Source organism: Bubalus bubalis, chromosome 16 (genome assembly GCF_019923935.1).
Source record: "Bubalus bubalis isolate 160015118507 breed Murrah chromosome 16, NDDB_SH_1, whole genome shotgun sequence".
In the NCBI taxonomy this organism is placed as follows: domain Eukaryota; kingdom Metazoa; phylum Chordata; class Mammalia; order Artiodactyla; family Bovidae; genus Bubalus; species Bubalus bubalis.
This window is the reverse complement of record NC_059172.1, coordinates 31339607-31358696: the sequence shown is the minus strand read 5'-3', so window position 1 is coordinate 31358696 and position 19090 is coordinate 31339607. Positions and strand designations below refer to the sequence as shown.

Below are 19090 nucleotides of genomic sequence, written 5' to 3'. Positions count from 1 at the left end.
CATACACAACTTATTGGCTGGAAATACAGGGCTGAATATATTCCTACTAGAATGTAAGCTTCATATGCTAAGTCACTTCAGTCGTGTCCGACTCTGTGCGACCCCATAGACAGCAGCCCACCAGGCTCCCCAATCCCTGGGATTCTCCAGGCAAGAACACTGGAGTAGGTTGCCATTTCCTTCTCCAATGCATGAAAGTGAAAAGTGAAAGTGAAGTCGCTCAGTCATATGCGACTCTTAGTGACCCCATGGACCGCAGCCTACCAGGCTCCTCCATCCATGGGATTTTCCAGGCAAGAGTACTGGAGCGGAGTGCCATTGCCTTCTCCAAGCTTCATAAGGGCACTATTATTGTCATTTTGTTCACTGCTTTATCCCCAGCACCAAGGACAGTGCTTACACAGCAAATAGGATATGTTTTGTTGCTGAAGGAATGAATAAATGAACGAGATAAGGTCTCTGCTCTTAAACAGCTCCTACCTAGCAGAAAAGAAAATCATGCAAATAATGTTAACATTAATACATGCAATATATGCTATGATAAAAAGGGCAAAAGTGCTAAGAGAGCAAATAGGTGGTAAATAGGTGGTAAGAGAGCAAATAGGAAACTCTGGTAAATGGTGATGTTTGTGCTGAGTCTTGAGAGATGAATTGGAATTAAGCAGGGAAAGAGTAGGGTGATGGCAAAAGGGAAAATTTTAGGAGCGATTACAAGGCTGTATAAAAGTAGGGCGAGGGTGAAAAAAATGTAGGGCAGGGGTTCTTTGTGCCATGGATTACTTTGGCCATCTGGGGAAGTCTATGGGCCTCTTCTAGTAGTATTTTTTTTTTTTTTTATGAATAATGTAAAATACATAAGATTACAAAGAAATCAAAGTTATCAAAACATTAAAAAACTGACACAGCAAATATATGTGTTTTATTAATATACAACAAGATTAAGTTTTAGGTTTAATAATTACTTTGGTTTAATAACTACTGAAATTTTGAAGTAATGACAGGAATAAATGGCATGCAAGATATCTGCAGTAACTAAAATGGGATATGAAAATACCTGTGATTTCTATAGTTGACAGCATCATGCTGCTGCTGCTAAGTCATTTCAGTCGTGTCCAACTCTGTGTGACCCCATAGATGGCAGCCCACCAGGCTCCCATCCCTGGGATTCTCCAGGCAAAAACACTGGTGTGGGTTGCCATTTCCTTCTCCAATGCATGAAAGTGAAAAGTGAAAGTGAAGTCACTCAGTCGTGTCTGATTCTTTGCGGCCCCATGGACTCCAGCCTACCAGGCTCCTCCGTCCATGGGATTTTCCAGGCAAGAGTACTGGAGTGGGGTGCCATCGCCTTCTCCTACTAGGCTCTATTGCCTACACTCACAATTGTAAGAAATGTTCAATTTTAGTTGCTGCTGTGCTCCTGTTTAGTCTCTGAGTCATGTCCAACTCTTTGTGACCCCATGGACTGTGGCCCGCCAGACTCCTCTGTCCATGGGATTTCCCAGGCAAGAATACTGGAGTGGGTTTCTATTTCTTTCTCCAGGGGATCTTCCTGATACAGGAATTAAACCCGTGTCTGCTGCTTGGCAGGCAGATTCTTTACTGCTGGGCTACCTGGAAAGCCTCAATTTTAGTTAGAGGTTAATAAAAATAAAGATGTAATTATTTTCCTATCCAAGATCACCTACCCTGACTTTAATCCTTGGATTCCTGAGGGCTTATGGACCCAGTGCTAAGAATCCTTGGCCCTAGGTGTATAATGAAGAGGGATAAAGAGAGACCAAGGTAGGGATCTAACAAATTTCAGAGACACAGCAAATCTGGGGATTTGAAGGTGAAAAATGAAAAGAGGTGCATCTAAATTGGTACTCTGGTTTCTGGACTGAGGAATTTTTGATATACAAAATTAAGATAACTGAGAAGGCCCACTTAGGTTCAGAAAGGCTTTCACACTGCTTAAACCTTTAGGCTTAAAAAATATAATTATTACTGATTAAGATGATTAGCAATTCCTCCAGACCCTGTCATGATTAGAAAGATTTATGAAGACAGGACTGTAGCCTGCAGAGTCAGATACCTGTTTATAGATAAGTGAGAAGAACATACCTTTCAAGCTTAAGTGCATTGCTCTCTCTACCAGAATGCTGACTGTGAAAGTTCCATCTGACTCAGGAGGGCCCTCCTGGGTTGGGCAGACTTCAGCTGTGGTGTTGTTGCAGGGGACCTGGGTGGAGGCTGGAGACTTCCGGTGGCCATGTGGTGGAGAGAGCTGGATCTCATCAATTCCTCTGGGGACCTGCTCAGATTCACTGTGGCTGCTGCAGTCCATGGAGTCCAGCTCATGAGTGGGCCCAGGGTGTGAAGAAAGAGAGGAAAGAACCACATGAACTCTCAAGGCAGCTCCCGAGAGGTTCGAAGCGTTTCGTCCAAATAGGGGATAAACACCTGCAACAGGATGGACAAGAATAAATCGAGGCAAGCAGGAACACTTTCTAAACCTGGAGATGTTCACTGAGGGTGCTTGTGGTCCTCTCTTGTTTGGTAGGGCCACAGGCCCTAACATACCAATTTGCAAAAGAAACTGTGAGGTTAACAATACACTGTGAGAGTTTTTACTGTCTCTCCCGCAACTCCACAACTCTATCTGAAATAATGGAAAGCAATGAGAGGCTGGATTTTAAGCCAAAGCTGAATGACTACCAGGCACAGCTGCTATAGAAGGAATCCATGAGCTGAGGAATCCATGAGCTAGACTTAACTGACTTCTGGAGTCTCTTAAAAGTTTAACATTTGATGAAATCAAGAGTAGCCTGTCTTTTCTTCCGTAAGTCCTACTGGTTCCTCTTCTTAGGCCTCTTATTAGGAATCTGACTTGATGCTCAATTTAGTCTGTTTCACCAAATAAATAGGTTTTGGCAGTAGCCCTGAAGATCATTTGGAAGGGAAAGAGGAGGTGGTGGCAGGAGGCTAAAAGAAAAGGGAGTATCTTACACTTTACTGTATGTATTTACTACTGTTCTCGTCCATTAAACAACAAGCTCATTAACTATTTTTGACTCATCTTTTGAATTTCCAGGGTCCTGTACATAGAGCAAATACTGAACCAATGCTTGAAAGAAAAGCACCCATAATGCCACTTGCAAAATACTACCTTTTTCCTTTCTGTCTTATGAACCAGTTAATTACCATGTAGATTTTCTGATTGCAAGATGTGTTGACCAGAAAGGATATCCTAATCTCATTAGCAGGTACACTTCTCAGTGTATTTAAAAACCAACATTTTAGATTATCATATAGGCTCTTATACATGGGATTAAAGGTAGACCCTAAATTCACTCATTCTTATTTTACATGTATTAACTGAGGACTTACAGTGTTCTAGGCACTGTGTTAGGTGCAACAATCTGATGAATTTGGATGTACTTTAAGGCTACAAAGTTCAGAGCCAGTTCTTAGATCTTAGACCGTATACCTTAGGCTCCACTAAGCTGTCACTAGACAATGCCCTTCTTAAAGCAGCCAGCAGACCTCTTTCGGAAATCTCTTTACTTTCAAGAAGCATTACTAAATTACTGTTAATCCTTCAACATGCAATAATGGCCAAAATACTTACTAATATTGTGACCTTGGGCAGTTACCCAACCTACCTGAGCCTCCATTTTCATGACTGAAAAATGAGTTTGATATCTAACAGATTTCTGGGAGGACCAAATAAAATAATGTCAGAGAGGGTATCTCACATGGTGCTTGTCACAGAGTAGAGGTGCTCAAACCTAAGAGCTAAGGCTATTATTCATCACTTACCACTGACAGTGAGTGTCCTTGCTGACCTCTCCCCAAGTCTGGTCAAGTCCACATAGGCTGAGCCAATCCAGCTGTCTGTCTGGTGGGGCCTCTCCACACTCTCATTGCCATAAGCCCGCCACACCTGGATCTCTAACCTCTCCTCTCTGAAGTACCAAAGCAGTGATGGGTTTCTAGTGACTTCTGCTCTTTTGGATGCCTTGAAAGTAACCATGACCTGCTTTTTGTTTGTAGATTCCTTAGGCTTCTTGAGAGGGGTCCAAAAGCCTTCGTGATCATATAGCTTGTAGCGGAGGTAGCAATATGTATTCTTATGAATGTGGTTGTGGCCGGCAAGCAGCACGCAGTGAACGGGCAGCCAGAGCCTCGGGGTGGAGATGGTGACTGTGGCTGGCTCCTCTTCATCCATCTTGACAAAATCCTTCAGATGACTCTCAAAGCTCCAGCCCAACAGCTCAGCAGCTTCCAATACCCGCTCTCTGTCTCCAGGATGGGTGAAGGAGACTGAAAGCTCCAGACCACCCACAATCTTCTGCATGAGTTCCAAGCCATGAGGCAGGGCTCCCTCTTCTGGGAAAACGATAGGATACCATCCTGTGATCCCTTATGAGAGAAAAGGAAGATTTTTAATTATTGTTTTAAAAGTAAAAAGACTTTCTGCCTAAGAGCCACCATCACCCTGGTCCAATATAGAAAAGAAAACATAAACCCACAATGCACTGAAGTTTGTTTCATCTGACCACTGAAAGACAATGAAATCAGGTGGAAGAACAAAGGTTAGGAGCCGGAAGATCTGAATTTTCTCCTTGGCTCAGCCCAAAATTAGTGGTTCAGTCTGGGTAAGCCATTAATTTCTTTTAGCCTTATTTCATTACCTGACAAATGGGAAAAACAGTGCCAATCTTGCTTACCAAAGTTATTATGATTGTCAAATGAGATAATGGTTCTGGAAGAGCTTTGAAAGAGAATTAAAAATGTGAAATATTATTATGATATGATGAGTACAATGGAGAAGGCATGGGACAGGATGAGGAGATCTGAGAGATGTCTAGCCACAGGTCTTTTACCAAGGGAACCGCCACTTACTGAACACATACAAAGGACCAGGCACTAGACTTCAAAATAAAAATTTTAAATATTAGCTACTTGTTACTGGGTATCTATTATGTGTCAGAAATTCTCTTATGCTTTATACATATTGTGTTCTAAATTACTTCAGTTGTGTCCAACTCTTTGTGACCCTAAACTGTAGCCCGCCAGGCTCCACTGTCCATGGGATTCTCCAGGTAAGAATACTTCAGGGGTTGCCATGCCACTCTCCAGGGGATCTTCCTGACCCAGAGATCAAACTCATGTCTCTTATGTTTCCTGCATTGGCAGGTGAATTCTTTATCACTAGCGCCACCTGGGAAGCCCTGATACATATTACATCACTTAATTTTCTTGATAACCCTGTCAAGTTCTAAGGATTAAATAGGACAATAATCCATACTTTACAGATGAGCAAATGAAAGGTCAGAGACCTTCCCAAGTTGTTACAGCTACCAGGCAGTAAAGCTAGGATTTGAATCCAGGTATAGCTGGCTTTAAAGTCTACAATCCACCTATTGTAAGTTCATAATACCTTCTCTAGAATCTTCAGGATCAGATTTGTCTACACTTTTAAAAATTTTCAGATCTCAGAAAGGTTATATGGTACATAAATTGAATACTATGTACTAGTCAGTGGTCACGTAGGTCAGGGGTTGGTAAACTTATTCTGTAAAAGGGCAGATGGTAAATATTTTAGGCTTTTCAGCCATACAGTCTCTGTTGCAGCTATTCAGTTGTATTGTAGTGAGAAAGCAGACACAGACAATATGTCAATGAATGGGCACAATGTGCTCCAATAAAACTTTATATAATCAGGAAGTGGCCTAAGTCAGAAAATAAAGACTAAACAGTCTCATGTCAGTTGGCGTCAGGTTTGGCTGCTTATCTAACTTAAAAAAACTTGTAATTTTCTGAGCTTTTTGGATTTCATAATTATGTAAAGCAGTTTATAGACTGGTATAATATTCACAGCAATTTTCTGAGATTTTATTAATTAAAATTATAGATGAGAAGATTCAGACTTATTGAGATGAATTTGCCAAAGCTCACTTACGGTGTTATGATTTAACGCATTTAATTTTGGGGGGCCTTCCAAGTTTTCATTTATAAAATGAGGATGCTAAAATGAGAATGTAGATCTCCAAGACTCCTTTTAACTTTAGTCTAAAAACCTACAGCTTTGGTTTAGTAATTTCTCATCACTGGGTATTAATTTCCTCACAACCAAGTGGTTCTTAACATTATTTGGTCACAGATCCCTTTGGCGGTAATGAAAGTTGGTCCAGAAAAATGCTCAAATATAAATCCACAAAGAATTTCACACCATTTTAGCACTTAAGAACTGCTGCATAGGATCGTTCCTCTGGCTCTGTGATTCTATCATTGAGATTACTGGCAGGAGGAAACAAAACAGAATGTTCACTTTAGAATAACTGACTATAAAGACAAGTGCTACATTCCAAATTGTCAAAAGGTTTATTTCCAAGTGGTTAAATTTAATTTGTGAAGATGGGATTTCTCCGATGGTGCCTATTTGCTGTCAAACTCTGTAGTAAGTTTCAGAAGGAAAGAAACCATGTGGCCAGCCCTGTGCAGAGATCTTTTACATGTACAACTTCATTGAACGCTTCACTAATCCTGCAAAGATCCTATTACTTCCATTTTTAGAGATTCCATTTAGAGAGCTGAGAGATGAAGTGACTTGTCCTAGATCACAAAAAGTGACAGAAGTGAGATTTGAATGCTTTATTAAGCTTTAGACTTCTTTCTGGCAGGCACATAGTATCTGCTTATTGAGTATTGCTCAAATTTCAATTCACAGTTAAAACTGGGAGATGTGTGCTAAATTTTGGAAAATAGATCATATAATCCTAGGGAGGAAGATAGGCAAAAGAAGGAAACTTAACATTTACTGAGTGCCTACTATGTGTCAGGTACTTTACATATCCTATCTCACTGAGTCCTACCTCATAGACTTGTTACCATGAACAGTCTCCATCTATAAGGTAAGTGGGACTCAGAGAGGTCAAGGTCACTGAGATAGTAAAAAGCAGGATGGGACCAGTATTTCCAGACTGCTGTCCTGGTGGTTGTACCTTCTTTCGGGTCTCTATCTCGCAGCCTCATTCGTTCTTCAGTCAGACAGAAGAGTATAGTGAAAAAGAATGGGCAAACCTGAATTTGATTTCCAGGACTCTACTACGTGGCTGTGTGGTTCTGACAAATCACTTAAACTCTGTGAGCCTAAATTTTCTCATCTGTCAAACGAAGATAATCCTAGTATCCCTGACAGTAAGAGTTACCCTGAGGTTCAAATGAGATCTGAGAAAATATTTTACAGAGTGCTATACAATGCAATAGGTATTGCCATATTTATTATAAGTAGTATCATCCTCATTCCCTTTCCTGGAGGAAGATGACAGTACAGTGTTTTGAGCTTCTCTGCTTTATTAGAAGACTTCTGAAATAACTAGCAAAGGACTTACAATATTTTTGAGAAAACTTCTGAGGTATTTGGCAGAATTGAGAAGTATGTGCTAAGGTGTCTCCCCTCTACCCTACTCAATATCTTGCAAGAGAGCCAAACAAGATGATCTCGAGCAGGGAAGTGAACAGGAAAGGATAGGATCAGAAACTGATAATCCAGGATTCCTACCAGATCTCTTCATCAGCAGATCTTTTGTTGGAATCTTTACTACTCCAAGCAGATAATCTTTGAATGAGTGGATACTGGTTATATCACTGGCTGTTAAATCAAACAAAAAAAAAGGGAAATTAGTTGGTGGTCTACTGACTAAAGGGCTTGTGTTACAATACAGCCATATGAGAATCCATTTATACTCAGTCAATTTCAGTGTTGAAGGGCATTAGAGATTATCTTGCTCCAGTCAAATCTTGAATGCCTTCTAAATCATTTAAATTAAATCATTAAGTATGTGTATACCCACACTTATGTAATTTTACTTTGAAAAATTCAGGCATACAGAAAAGTTACAAGAATACTTACTAACTCCTATATATCCTTCACCTAGATTCACTTGCTAACAACTTGACACATTTGCTTTACTCCTCTACATTCTCTTAAACATACTCAATGCATATTCTACATATTTTTGCTATATCCTTTAGAAGTAAGTTGGAAGCGCTATACCATTCAAAACAGAACCCTTTTTAATTGTGATTATGAGCCATTTGTCCTCACCTGACTTGGTATCTTCATGATAAACAGCAAAAGTAACTTCTGCAAACTCTAACAGCTCTGCCAGGAAACAGGCTTCTCCACTGCAGTGCTGAGTTACCAAGTTACATGAGAACTCACTGTGATGGGAGAACTCGGGGCAGAAGGAACAGGCCACAGGGCGGGTTTGGCGCTGTTCTCCCTTGGGCAGGAAGGACAGATGAGTGGTGACAAAGGCATTGACCCCGACTGTGGCACTAAACTGCAGAGCAGGTTCCTGCTCAGCCAAAGCCCTGTAGGGGAGAAGGGTAGGAATATCAGAAATGAGAAGGATGCAGTATCAGAAATCAGTAGACTGCCTAGGAACATTACCATTCCCACGAGGCCACCAAGAACACTCACAGACCAAGTGTTTCCTATCTAGGCTTTGGCAGGGCCACAGTGTTTTTTCTTAGCAATAGAGATGTCACAGCGTATGTGTGTATGAAGGGGACAATATTCATCTGCCTAATAGAGTGATACTACAAGGACATTCCACTGCCCTGGTCTGGCTTCTTGCCCTTTTTGCTTGAAAGTACAACACAGATCAGATGCAGGATCATATATGAAACGAGTCGCCAGTCCAGGTTCGATGCACGATAGTGGATGCTTGGGGCTGGTGCACTGGGATGACCCAGAGGGATGGTATGGGCAGGGAGGAGGGAGGAGGGTTCAGGATGGGGAACACATGTATACCCGTGGCGGATTCATTTCGATATTTGGCAAAACCAATACAATATTGTAAAGTTTAAAAATAAAATAAAATTAAAAAAAAAAAGCTTAATACCTGCCAAAAAAAAAAAAAAAAGCAAAACTGTCTGCCATCTAATCTGACTTTCCCCATGAGTTCCCAGAGAAACTACTGAATTTCTTATTTATTACTAAGTCTCTCTGAGATCTGAGTACTGAAATTCTGAGTCCTTTTCTGTCAGATCAGTTCAGTTCAGTTGCTCAGTTGTGTCTGCCTCTTTGCAACCCCATGGACTGCAGCACACCAGGCTTTCCTGTCCATCACCAACTCCAGCTTACTCAAACTCATGTCCATTGAGTCGGTGATGCCATCCAACCATCTCATCCTCTGGAGTTCCCTTCTCCTCCTACCTTCAATCTTTCCCAATGAGTCAGCTCTTCACATCAGGTGGCCAGAGTATTGGAGTTTCAGCTTCAACATCAGCCCTTCCAATGAACACCCAGGACTGATCTCCTTTAGGATGGACTGGTTGGATCTCCTTACAGCCCAAGGGACTCTCAAGAGTCTTCTTCAACACCACAGTTCAAAAGCATCAATTCTTCGGCACTCAACTTTGTTTACAGTCCAACTCTCACATCTATACATGACTACTGGAAAAACCATAGCTTTGACAAGACTGACCTTTGTTGGCAAAGTAATGTCTCTGCTTTTTAATATGTCAGTTACACAGTAACTAATTGGCTGGGTCTTACCCAGAACAGGTACTCCATTATACATAATTTCATGCCTCCATGGCTTTTGCACATGTTCTTCTCTTTGACTAGAATAATTTTCAGCTTTCTTGGGCATTTTGATTAACTCCTACTCTTCTTTCAAGACTCAGATTATTTTGAAGGGTCCTGAATGCCATGTTGAGCAAGCAGGTTGGACCTTATCCTGTGGACCACTACTCTAGAACGTAGTGAGTACCATCTAGGGGGTTCAGAGAGTAAACTATTTGGGCATAGGAAAAAAATTATTAAAATTTCTAGAGTTGTTATTTCATATATTAAAGTTTTACTACTCTTTACAATATATATATTAGTATAGTAGTATATGAAGATGACTCATACATGAATAAGTATCCATATATTTACAGAGTATGCTAGTTTTTTTAAATGATAGGAATGTAGAATTAAAATTAAGAGACCACTGTTACTGACGATGAGAAACCATCAGAAGTTTGACTATATGGTAGAACATGATTAAAAAACCGCCCTGGTATCTCACTAAGATGTTCCTGAGTGGTTACTGTAAAAGTCTATTTGGAGAATTAAGTGAGGAAAAGTATTAATTAGACTGATCATATTACCAGCTACTTTCACGTAAGATTTCACATGGCAGTAATCCCAATAGTTATTTAGTGACCATGAAGTTAAAGGTAAATATTCTGACCCTTAAGTTGTAACAGGGACCAAATTAAGCAGCATTTGCTTCTTTTTTGAATTCATGTTCAAAGTGAGCTAGCTTGCTTCAGGATCATGATCTAGTTATTCTTTTTTTAAAATATATTTTTATATTTATTTATTTGGCATGAAGAACTATGGACAGAGGTTCATGACACTGTACAGGAGGCAGGGATCAAAACATCTCCAAAAAAAAGAAATGCAAGAAGGCAAAATCATTGTCTGAGGAGGCCTTACAAATAGCTGCAAAAAGAAGAGAAGTGAAAGGTAAAGGAGAAAAGGAAAGATATACCTATTTGAATGCAGAGTTCCAAAGAATAGCAAGGAGACATAAGAAAGCCTTCCTTAGCAATCAATGCAAAGAAATAGAGGAAAACAACAGAATGGGAAAGACTAGAGATCTCTTCAAGAAAATTAGAGATACCAAGGGAACATTTCATGCAAAGATGGGCTCAATAAAGGACAGAAATGGAAGGGACCTAACAGAAGCAGAAGATATTAAGAAGAGGTGGCAAGAATACACAGAAGAACAATACAAAAAGATCTTCATGACCCAGATAATCATGATGGAATGATCACTCATCTAGAGCCAGACATTCTGGAATGCAAAGTCAAGTGAGCCTTAGGAAGCATCACTATGAACAAAGCTGGTGGAGGTGATGGAATTCCAGTTGAGCTATTTCAAATCCTAAAAGATGATGCTGTGAAAGTGTTGCACTCACTATGCCAGCAAATTTGGAAAACTCAGCAGTGGCCACAGGACTGGAAAAGTTCAGTTTTCATTCCAGTCCCAAAGAAAGGCAATGCCAAAGCATGTTCAGTCTACCACACAACTGCACTCATCTCACATGCTAGCAAAATAATGGTCAAAATTCTCCAAGCCAGGCTTCAACAGTACGTGAACCATGAACTTCCAGATGGTCAAGCTGGATTTAGAAAAGGGAGAGGAACCAGAGATCAAATTGCCAGCATCTGCTGGATCATCGACAAAGCAAGAGAGTTCCAGAAAAACATCTCTTTCTGCTTTATTGACTATGCCAAAGCCTTTGACTGTGTGAATCACAACAAACTGTGGAAAATTCTGAAAGAGATGGGAATACCAGACTACCTGACCTACCTCCTGAGAAATCTGTATGCAACAGATTTCAGATTGCAACAGGAAGCAAAAGTTAGAACTGGACATGGAACAACAGACTGGTTCCAAATCAGGAAAGGAGTACGTGAAGGCTGTATACTGTCACCCTGCTTATTTAACTTATATGCAGAGTACATCATGAGAAACACTGGGCTGGATGAAGCATAAGCTGGAATCAAGATTGCTGGAAGAAATATCAATAACCTGAGATATGCAGATGACACCACCCTATGGCAGAAAGCAAAGAACTAAAAAGCCTCTTGATGCAAGTGAAAGAGGATAGTGAAAAAGTTGGCTTAAAGCTCAACATTCAGAAAATGAAGATCATGGCACCTGGTCCCATCACTTCATGGGAAATAGATGGGGAAACAGTGGAAACAGTGTCAGACTTTATTTTTGGGGGCTCCAAAATCACTGCAGATGGTGACTGCAGCCATGAAATTAAAAGATGCTTACTCCTTGAAAGGAAAGTTATGACCAACCTAGACAGCACATTAAAAAGCAGAGACATTACTTTGCCAACAAAGGTCTGTCTAGTCAAAGTTGCGGTTTTTCCAGTAGTCACGTTTGGATGTGAGAGGTGGACTATTAAGAAAGTTGAGCACGAAAGAATTGATGCTTTTCAACTGTGGTGCTGGAGAAGACTCTTGAGAGTCCGTTGGACTGCAAGGAGATCCAACCAGTCCTTCCTAAAGGAAATCAATCCTGAATATTCATTGGAAGGACTGATGCTGAAGCTGAAACTCCAATACTTTGGCCACCTGATGCGAAGAACTGACTCATTTGAAAAGACCCTGATGCTGGGAAAGATTGAAGGTGGGAGGAGAAGGTGACGACAGAGGATGAGATGGTTGGGCAGCATCACTGACTCAATGTCCATGAGTTTGAGTAAACTCCGGAAGTTGGAGATGGAACGGGAGGCCTAGCATACTGTAGTCCATGGGGTCACAGAGTCGGACACCACTGAGTGACTACACTGAACTGATTTATTTGGCTCTCCTGGGTCTTAGTCACGGCATATGGGCCCTTTAGTTGCAGCATATGAACTCTTATTTGGGGCATACAGGATCCAGATCCCTGACAAGGGATTGAACCTGGGCCCCCTGGATCGGAAGCATGGAGTCCTAGCCATTGGACCACCAGGGAAGTCCCAAATTCTCTTTCTTAGCTGTGCACTTGTTATGTGCTGGAACGATGCTCTGTGGTGGGGGTACAGAGAAGAGTTCAGGCAGTGTGTGCATGCAGAAGAATTCACAGCCTAGTGGAGGAAAACTCATGTCTACACGTATTGGAAACAGACTGCTATGTGTTGCAACATGGAGCTAGTAGACAAAGGACAAAGCACCAATTCTATCAACATGTAGGGAGAGATGGAGGAAGGCTGCAAAGCCTTGATGAAAACGGAAGTTTGTTTAGAGGACAAAATAAGGAAGAACATCCAAAGTAGAGAGAAGAATGAGCAATGGAGGCAAGAGAAGGCCATGCTGTTTATACAGAGAAACAGTATTTCAGGCAGAGAAAACAGCAAGGCAAAGGCCCTGAGGGGAAGAAGAGCATGTGGGCAGAAGCAATAAAAAAGCCAGTGGCTGGAGTGGAGTGAGCAGAGCAGCAACTACCAGGAGCAGAGGAGGTCATAAAGATAATGGAGTCAGATCATGTAGCGTCTTACAGGCATTTAAAAGGCTCTGGTTTTTACTCTAAATGAGATGGAAAGGCATCGGTGGGTTTTAAGTAGATGTGTGTCAAGATCTATTTAAGTTTTCATAAGCTCACTGGCTTCTGTACTGACAACAGACTAAAGGGGAATGAGCCAGAAAAACAGAAGGTGGTACTCAGATTGAACATGAGACTATAGAGGATCTGTAACAGTGATTGGTCTTGGCATGGTTGGAGGGCATAGGGTCTGACCTTGGGTTAAGGGGTGAGTAGAGTAGAGGGCTTCCCTAGTGGCTCACATGGCAATCTGCCTACAACGGGGTAGGTCTGGGTTCAGTCCCCGGGTCGGGAGGACCTCCTGGAGAAGGGAATGGCAACCCACTCCAGGATTCTTGCCTGGAGAATCCATGGACAGAGGAGCCTGGTGGGCTACAGTCTATGGGGTTGTAAAGAGCTGGGCATGACTTATGCGACTCAACATTAGCAGCAGCAGGGTAGAGGATAAACTGCTGGACAAGCTCAAGGAACTAAGTTGCTAATAACAGTTAAAACAGCAACATGTGCAAGTGATTTATTCACTTATAGTCCTACGTGCTTTCTTAAGAGAAAAAGAAAAGAGCAGAATTGTGGTTAATAAACTGAAGATTGTACCCAAGGAAGTTTTATGTTATCTGAGCATCACAAATTACATGGACTGCAGTGGAGAAAGGTTTGGTTTGAGAATTGCTTCTCTAAGGTGAACTTACTTGGCTGCTGCTTGTAAACCACAGGCTCTGATAATCTGGACTGAGATGGAGACAGTTCGGGCAGCAAGAACTCCCTCTGCTGTCCCTGGAGTACGCCTGTACCTTAGGCCCACATCCAGTAAACCTGAAGAATGAGGGTGAAAGGAAAAACCAAATGGTTGGTTGAAATAATCTTCTGTTCTACCAAACCCTAAGTCCTAGTCAGGAAGGAAGGAAGAGATATAATCCTAATGAACAGTAAGGGGCCTCAGCAGTGAAACAATCTGTCTATGGTCAGAATCACATTATATTATTGTACTTTAGGATTAATAAAGCAGAATAGAAGTCACAATTTTCACTTTATATCTATGAAAACTATGGCTCAGAGATTCAACTGCTTGTAAAAATCCCATAACTAACAGAGGCAGAACGTAATCCCAGTTATTTTTATAGAATTGAGATGGACTCTAACCTTTGTTTTTAAAATCTTTAAAAGATTTTCACACTCACACATTTCTATCACCCTCCTACTACCATCACCTGAAACACCTTCACATGCCATCTTTTAATAAAAATTCTCCTGGACTTCCCTGGTATTCCAGTGGTTGGGAATCTACTTGTCAATGCAGGGGACATGAGTTTGATCCCTGGTCCAGGAAGATATCATGTGCTGCAGGGCAACTAAGCCCAAGTACTATAGCCACTGAGCCCATGTGCTCCAGAGCCTATGCTCTGCAACAAGAGGGCCCACACACCTTAACAAAGAGTAGCCTGCACTTTCTGAAACTAGAGAAAAAGTCCACACAGTAACGAAGACCCAATGCAGCCAAAACTAAAAATAAACTTTGTTTTTAAATTACTTATTTCTGACTGCACTGGGTCTCAGTTGCTGCATGTGGACCTTCTCTAGCTGTAGAGAGTGGGGGCTCCTCCTAGTTACGGTGCGCAAGCTTCTCATTGCAGAGGCTTCCCTTGTGTGGAGCACAGGCTCTAGGTTCACGGGCTTCAGTAGCTGCAGCATGTGGGCTCAGCAGTCCCAGCTCTCGGGCTCTACTTGCTCTACAGCATGTGGAATCTTCCTGGACTAGGGATCAAACCCATATCCCCTGCACTGGCAGGTGGATTCTTATCTATTGTCCACTAGAGAAGTCCCCAGGGAAAGCTTTAAGGAACAACAGAACAAGCTGATCAGTGAGGGTCAGGAGGAACAACTCAATCTTAATCTAACAAGATAAAGCCTTTGTTTGGGCAGATACTGTCCAGGAAGAGCGAAGAGTAACTTGATTTATGAGGCTAATTCTAGTTATTCATGATGTATTTGAAGGATAGGTCATCTTGCTGGAACCATTAGGATAGAATTCAAAACTCCAATTCTAACTAATCCCTTCTAATTTTAAATCCTGACTCTCTCCTCACAGTGAATTTCCACTTCATGCTATTTTCTTCCAATCCTACATCATGTTGCCTTGGAATAATAATTCTCTGAGTATACCTACATAATACTTGGGATTTGTGTCATGAGGGCTTGTCAAATGCTACTGAAGTTAAAGGTGAGATGAGACAAGCAACATTTATGTACACAGTCTACATAACTATGAATTTTCTAAAATTATATTCAAAATTTGCAGTATGTATTCTACTCATTTTCTAAGAGAAGGTGCCTCAGTTTTTATCAAATTCTTAAAAGGGTAAGTACCACAAAATGTGAAGAATCACTAATTTAGAGGGAAAAGGGACATTCACATATACTGACTTTGAAAGGGAAAGGTAGACGTCTTCAATTACCTGATGACTGGTTCCTCAGTTCTTTCCTATTCTCAAGCCTGGGGGTTAAAGGGAGATTAAAGGTCTGTATGCCCCCATCCTCACGGTGCTGCATGGTTACCAAGGCACAGATCCTTGATAATGGCAAGGTTCCTTTGGCGACCATCTGGTCTCTCACATTAGGATAATAGTATCTGTAAGCCACAAAAGCACAAGCTGTCAGTTCAAAGAATTAGGTGGACGGATGATTCAGTCTGTTCCAGGGATAAGTTTTCAGTATCTAGTTTTCTTTGGAGCCCGATTGTTCTGTATTTGTGGTATGCAGCTGTGGTTGTGTCTGGCTGGATTTACTGCCCATAACCTGCAGGAGGAACCCCATAAATTATACTCTGTGTTCAAGACAAAGCCCAGCTTCTCACAGGTTTTTGGCTGAGGAATCAGCATCTGGCTTTGCCCTTTGGGAGTAGCCACTCCTGACAACATCCATCCTGCAGCACAAGTAGTTCTGTGCCATGAGTGGAATTATTATTTCACAAAGGCTAGTCTTCTGGTGGTGGGAAGAACAGATTACAAGAAATGAGTCTAGAAGTGAAGAGACCAGTTAGGAGGGTATTACAATAATTGAGGCATGATATAGCAAGGGCCTGAACAATGTAAGGCAAAAAGAGAAACAGAAGAAAGGTGACTAATACATGTTAAGTGACAGTAGGAGATAAAAGTGAAAACTTCTCTTCCAAATGTAAGTAGTGGTTAGAAGCAAGAGATACAAACTGCTCTCAGAAGCCTAATTATTTAATAGATTATGGTAAAAGCTGGATAAGAGTCACTACTAAACTCCTAAATAATATTAAACAGGGCAGAAGGGGCCACTTTGCTTACAGTTCAACCAGGGCTAATTAAGGGAAGGATGCTCTATGACTATGCACTTCTTTCCTAGGCACAGGAATGGATTATCCATACTGTACCTGCACCAGATTTCAAACTGGACTCCACCTCCAGGGACAAGCCCATGCGCAGAGAAGGCGCTAAGCAGGAGCCTTTGCACTGGAACCTCAGCTGGCAACAGGAGAGAGTGATGGTGTTCGCTGTTAAAGACAGGGTCTGGAACACAGAGTGTGGCTGCAGATCTAAAAGGCTTCAGGGTGATTCCTTTGGAAAAGAAAAGAAGTTTAGAATAACTCAACACATCATTAAGTGCTTTAAATGTAATAAGAGAGAATGTTAATATCCAGTATTATTCAATTTTATCCTCATACTAGACTGTAGCCCACCAGGCTTCTTTGTCCATGAAATTCTCCATGCAAAATACTGGAGTGGGTAGCCATTCTCTTCTCCAGGGGAAAAGAAAGCAGGTATTTCTCCTGCTACACAGATGAGGATATGGATACCTTGAGGTTACACAGTCAATCCAAAGGTCTTAGAGCTAGTACGTCACAGACTTGGAACCAGAATCTGTATCTTCTGACTGCATTACTCCCACCAAGGTCCACTTCCTTAGTAGCTATGGTTCCCTAAGGTGCCATGATAATACAGAAGAGATTCCTTTGTTGGTGGACAGTGTGTGAGAGCGCCAGCACTTTATTTTCTTTACTTTCTTACCAGCACTTATTAATCTATTTAAAAATATATATATAGCCATCTCAGCAAGTATGAAGTGGTACCTTGTGACTGTTTCAATCTTTATCTCCCAAGTGACTAATAGTGTTAACCATCTTTTCATGTACTTTTTAGCCATTTCTATACAGACGAGTGTCTATTCAGATCCTTTGCCCATTTTTAAATTGGGTTGTCTTTTTATTACTGATTTGTTAAGAGTGCTTTATATATCCTGGGTACAAGTCTATTATTTGAACCTCAAAACTAATCCTGGCAGCACTTTCACAGTTACTTAAGGACATGCTCAGAATGACAGAAAATTTGAGTCCCCCAACTTGCTCATTCCCAGCTGCAATCAAACAAGGCGACACTCTGCACTCGTTTGAGCTCTCAGAGATGACCAGAGGCTAGAGACAGTAAGGGACAGTACAATGTAGTGCAGGAACTCTACACTAAGGCCAGCTGGACAGGGTTTAAATGCCAACCTTGGCACTTGTTAGTGGGGTGGCCACAGTCACTAACACTCTGAACCTTGCTTTCGCTTCTGTAAAATAAAGACACTAGAATCTACCACGGTAAGTTGCTTTAGGATTTAAGATTATGATCTATGTGAGATATGTATGTGTACATATTTCCCCTAGTAACAATGGTTCAATATTCTCTTAATTTAGCACTCTTGATGACCTTACAGGATATAATTATGATGGATAATAAGAATCAACTGTATGTTAATAGTAAGAGTGAATAGGCTTGTAAATGATGTTAAATGAGACAAAATATAAATGATTGATGGATTTAGGTAAAGGGTATATGGGAATTCTTTGTACTATTTTTGCAACTTTTCCATAAATTTGAAATCAAATCAAAATGTTACGAAAAACAATTTAAGAAAAGCAAAAACTCAGGGTATCTCCTGCATTGCTCAGGTAAGACTAGAAATACTGAGGAACACAAGACTCCCTCAGGAAGAAAAATCTCTAAGTCTATTCAATAAAAGAGCCACAGAAGAATAAGAAGGCCTAATCTCCCAAACCTACCATTTTCAAGGAACTCAGGTCCTTTCAGCACATTGGACTGTGAGTCTTGAACTGGGAAGTAGTACCGGACATAACAATCTGCTTCTCCCCAGACTGTGGCCCGAAGAGGGGCAAGCCCTTTAACCTTGTCTACAAAGAGTTCAAAGTGGTGCTCCATCAATCCATTTCCATGGTCCCCTGCCTATGAAACGAAACAGAGATGCTGGTGAGCTTTAAAGAGTAATTTGTATAGAGTGTTCATGCTTATTATCTGTATAGTCTGAGAAGAGATGAAGAAATAAGCAGATACTTAATATTCATTGTGTATAAATCTCACAACTGCTCACTGTAATCAGATCAGGGAGCATTTACTCTAGACTGTGAGATTTGGTCAATATTAGGAAATCCATAAATGTAATCCAATGCACTAACAGAGGAAGGAAAAAAGTGACTACCTCAAATAAAGGCTGAAAAGGTATTTGATAAAATTTAATCAGATGTTTCTGATTCTTTGTATGCTAAGAATAGAAGGTTATTTCCTTAACAGGATAAAGAACACATATTTGAAGCAGCTAAGTATTAATTACATTAATTATTGTTTTTAATGACACTAGGAATAACACCGAGTGTTTATTAGTGGAGAGGTAGTAAATACACTGTTCCTGAAGGTACTTCTAATAACAATAATGCATTTATTACTTATTCTGAGCCTTGCATTTATTAATATTAATTTAACAGCCAGCAACAGAGGAACCAGGGTCTGAACTCAGGTAGACTGACTCCACAGCCAGTGTTCTTTTCCTCAGTTCCAGACAGCTGCAGCAGACACTAGATAAGTGATTATTGGGAATACTCACCAAAGGGGAATTCAGGATTCAGATAAGGGTCAGACTGTATGATTTTTATATGTTTAAGTATCTAACTACTAACCCAAAATATGTGGAACAGAGAT

General features: G+C 40.9%; 1 protein-coding gene across 5 annotated transcripts in view; it reads right to left on the bottom strand.

Annotated features, from left to right (window-relative positions):
* The window catches only part of C2CD3 (C2 domain containing 3 centriole elongation regulator), a 127413-nt gene that overhangs the window by 44919 nt on the left and 63404 nt on the right, over window positions 1-19090 (bottom strand). For all 5 annotated transcript variants that reach the window (XM_044929377.2, XM_044929379.2, XM_044929380.2 and 2 more), the window contains exons 17-24: window positions 18160-18340; window positions 16492-16675; window positions 15548-15720; window positions 13784-13907; window positions 8096-8364; window positions 7550-7639; window positions 3802-4404; window positions 2104-2442 (exon numbers count right to left, since the gene is read on the bottom strand). In XM_044929377.2, the coding sequence (XP_044785312.2) occupies window positions 2104-2442; window positions 3802-4404; window positions 7550-7639; window positions 8096-8364; window positions 13784-13907; window positions 15548-15720; window positions 16492-16675; window positions 18160-18340 (1963 nt within the window). The remainder of the gene's footprint in view (window positions 1-2103; window positions 2443-3801; window positions 4405-7549; window positions 7640-8095; window positions 8365-13783; window positions 13908-15547; window positions 15721-16491; window positions 16676-18159; window positions 18341-19090) is intronic.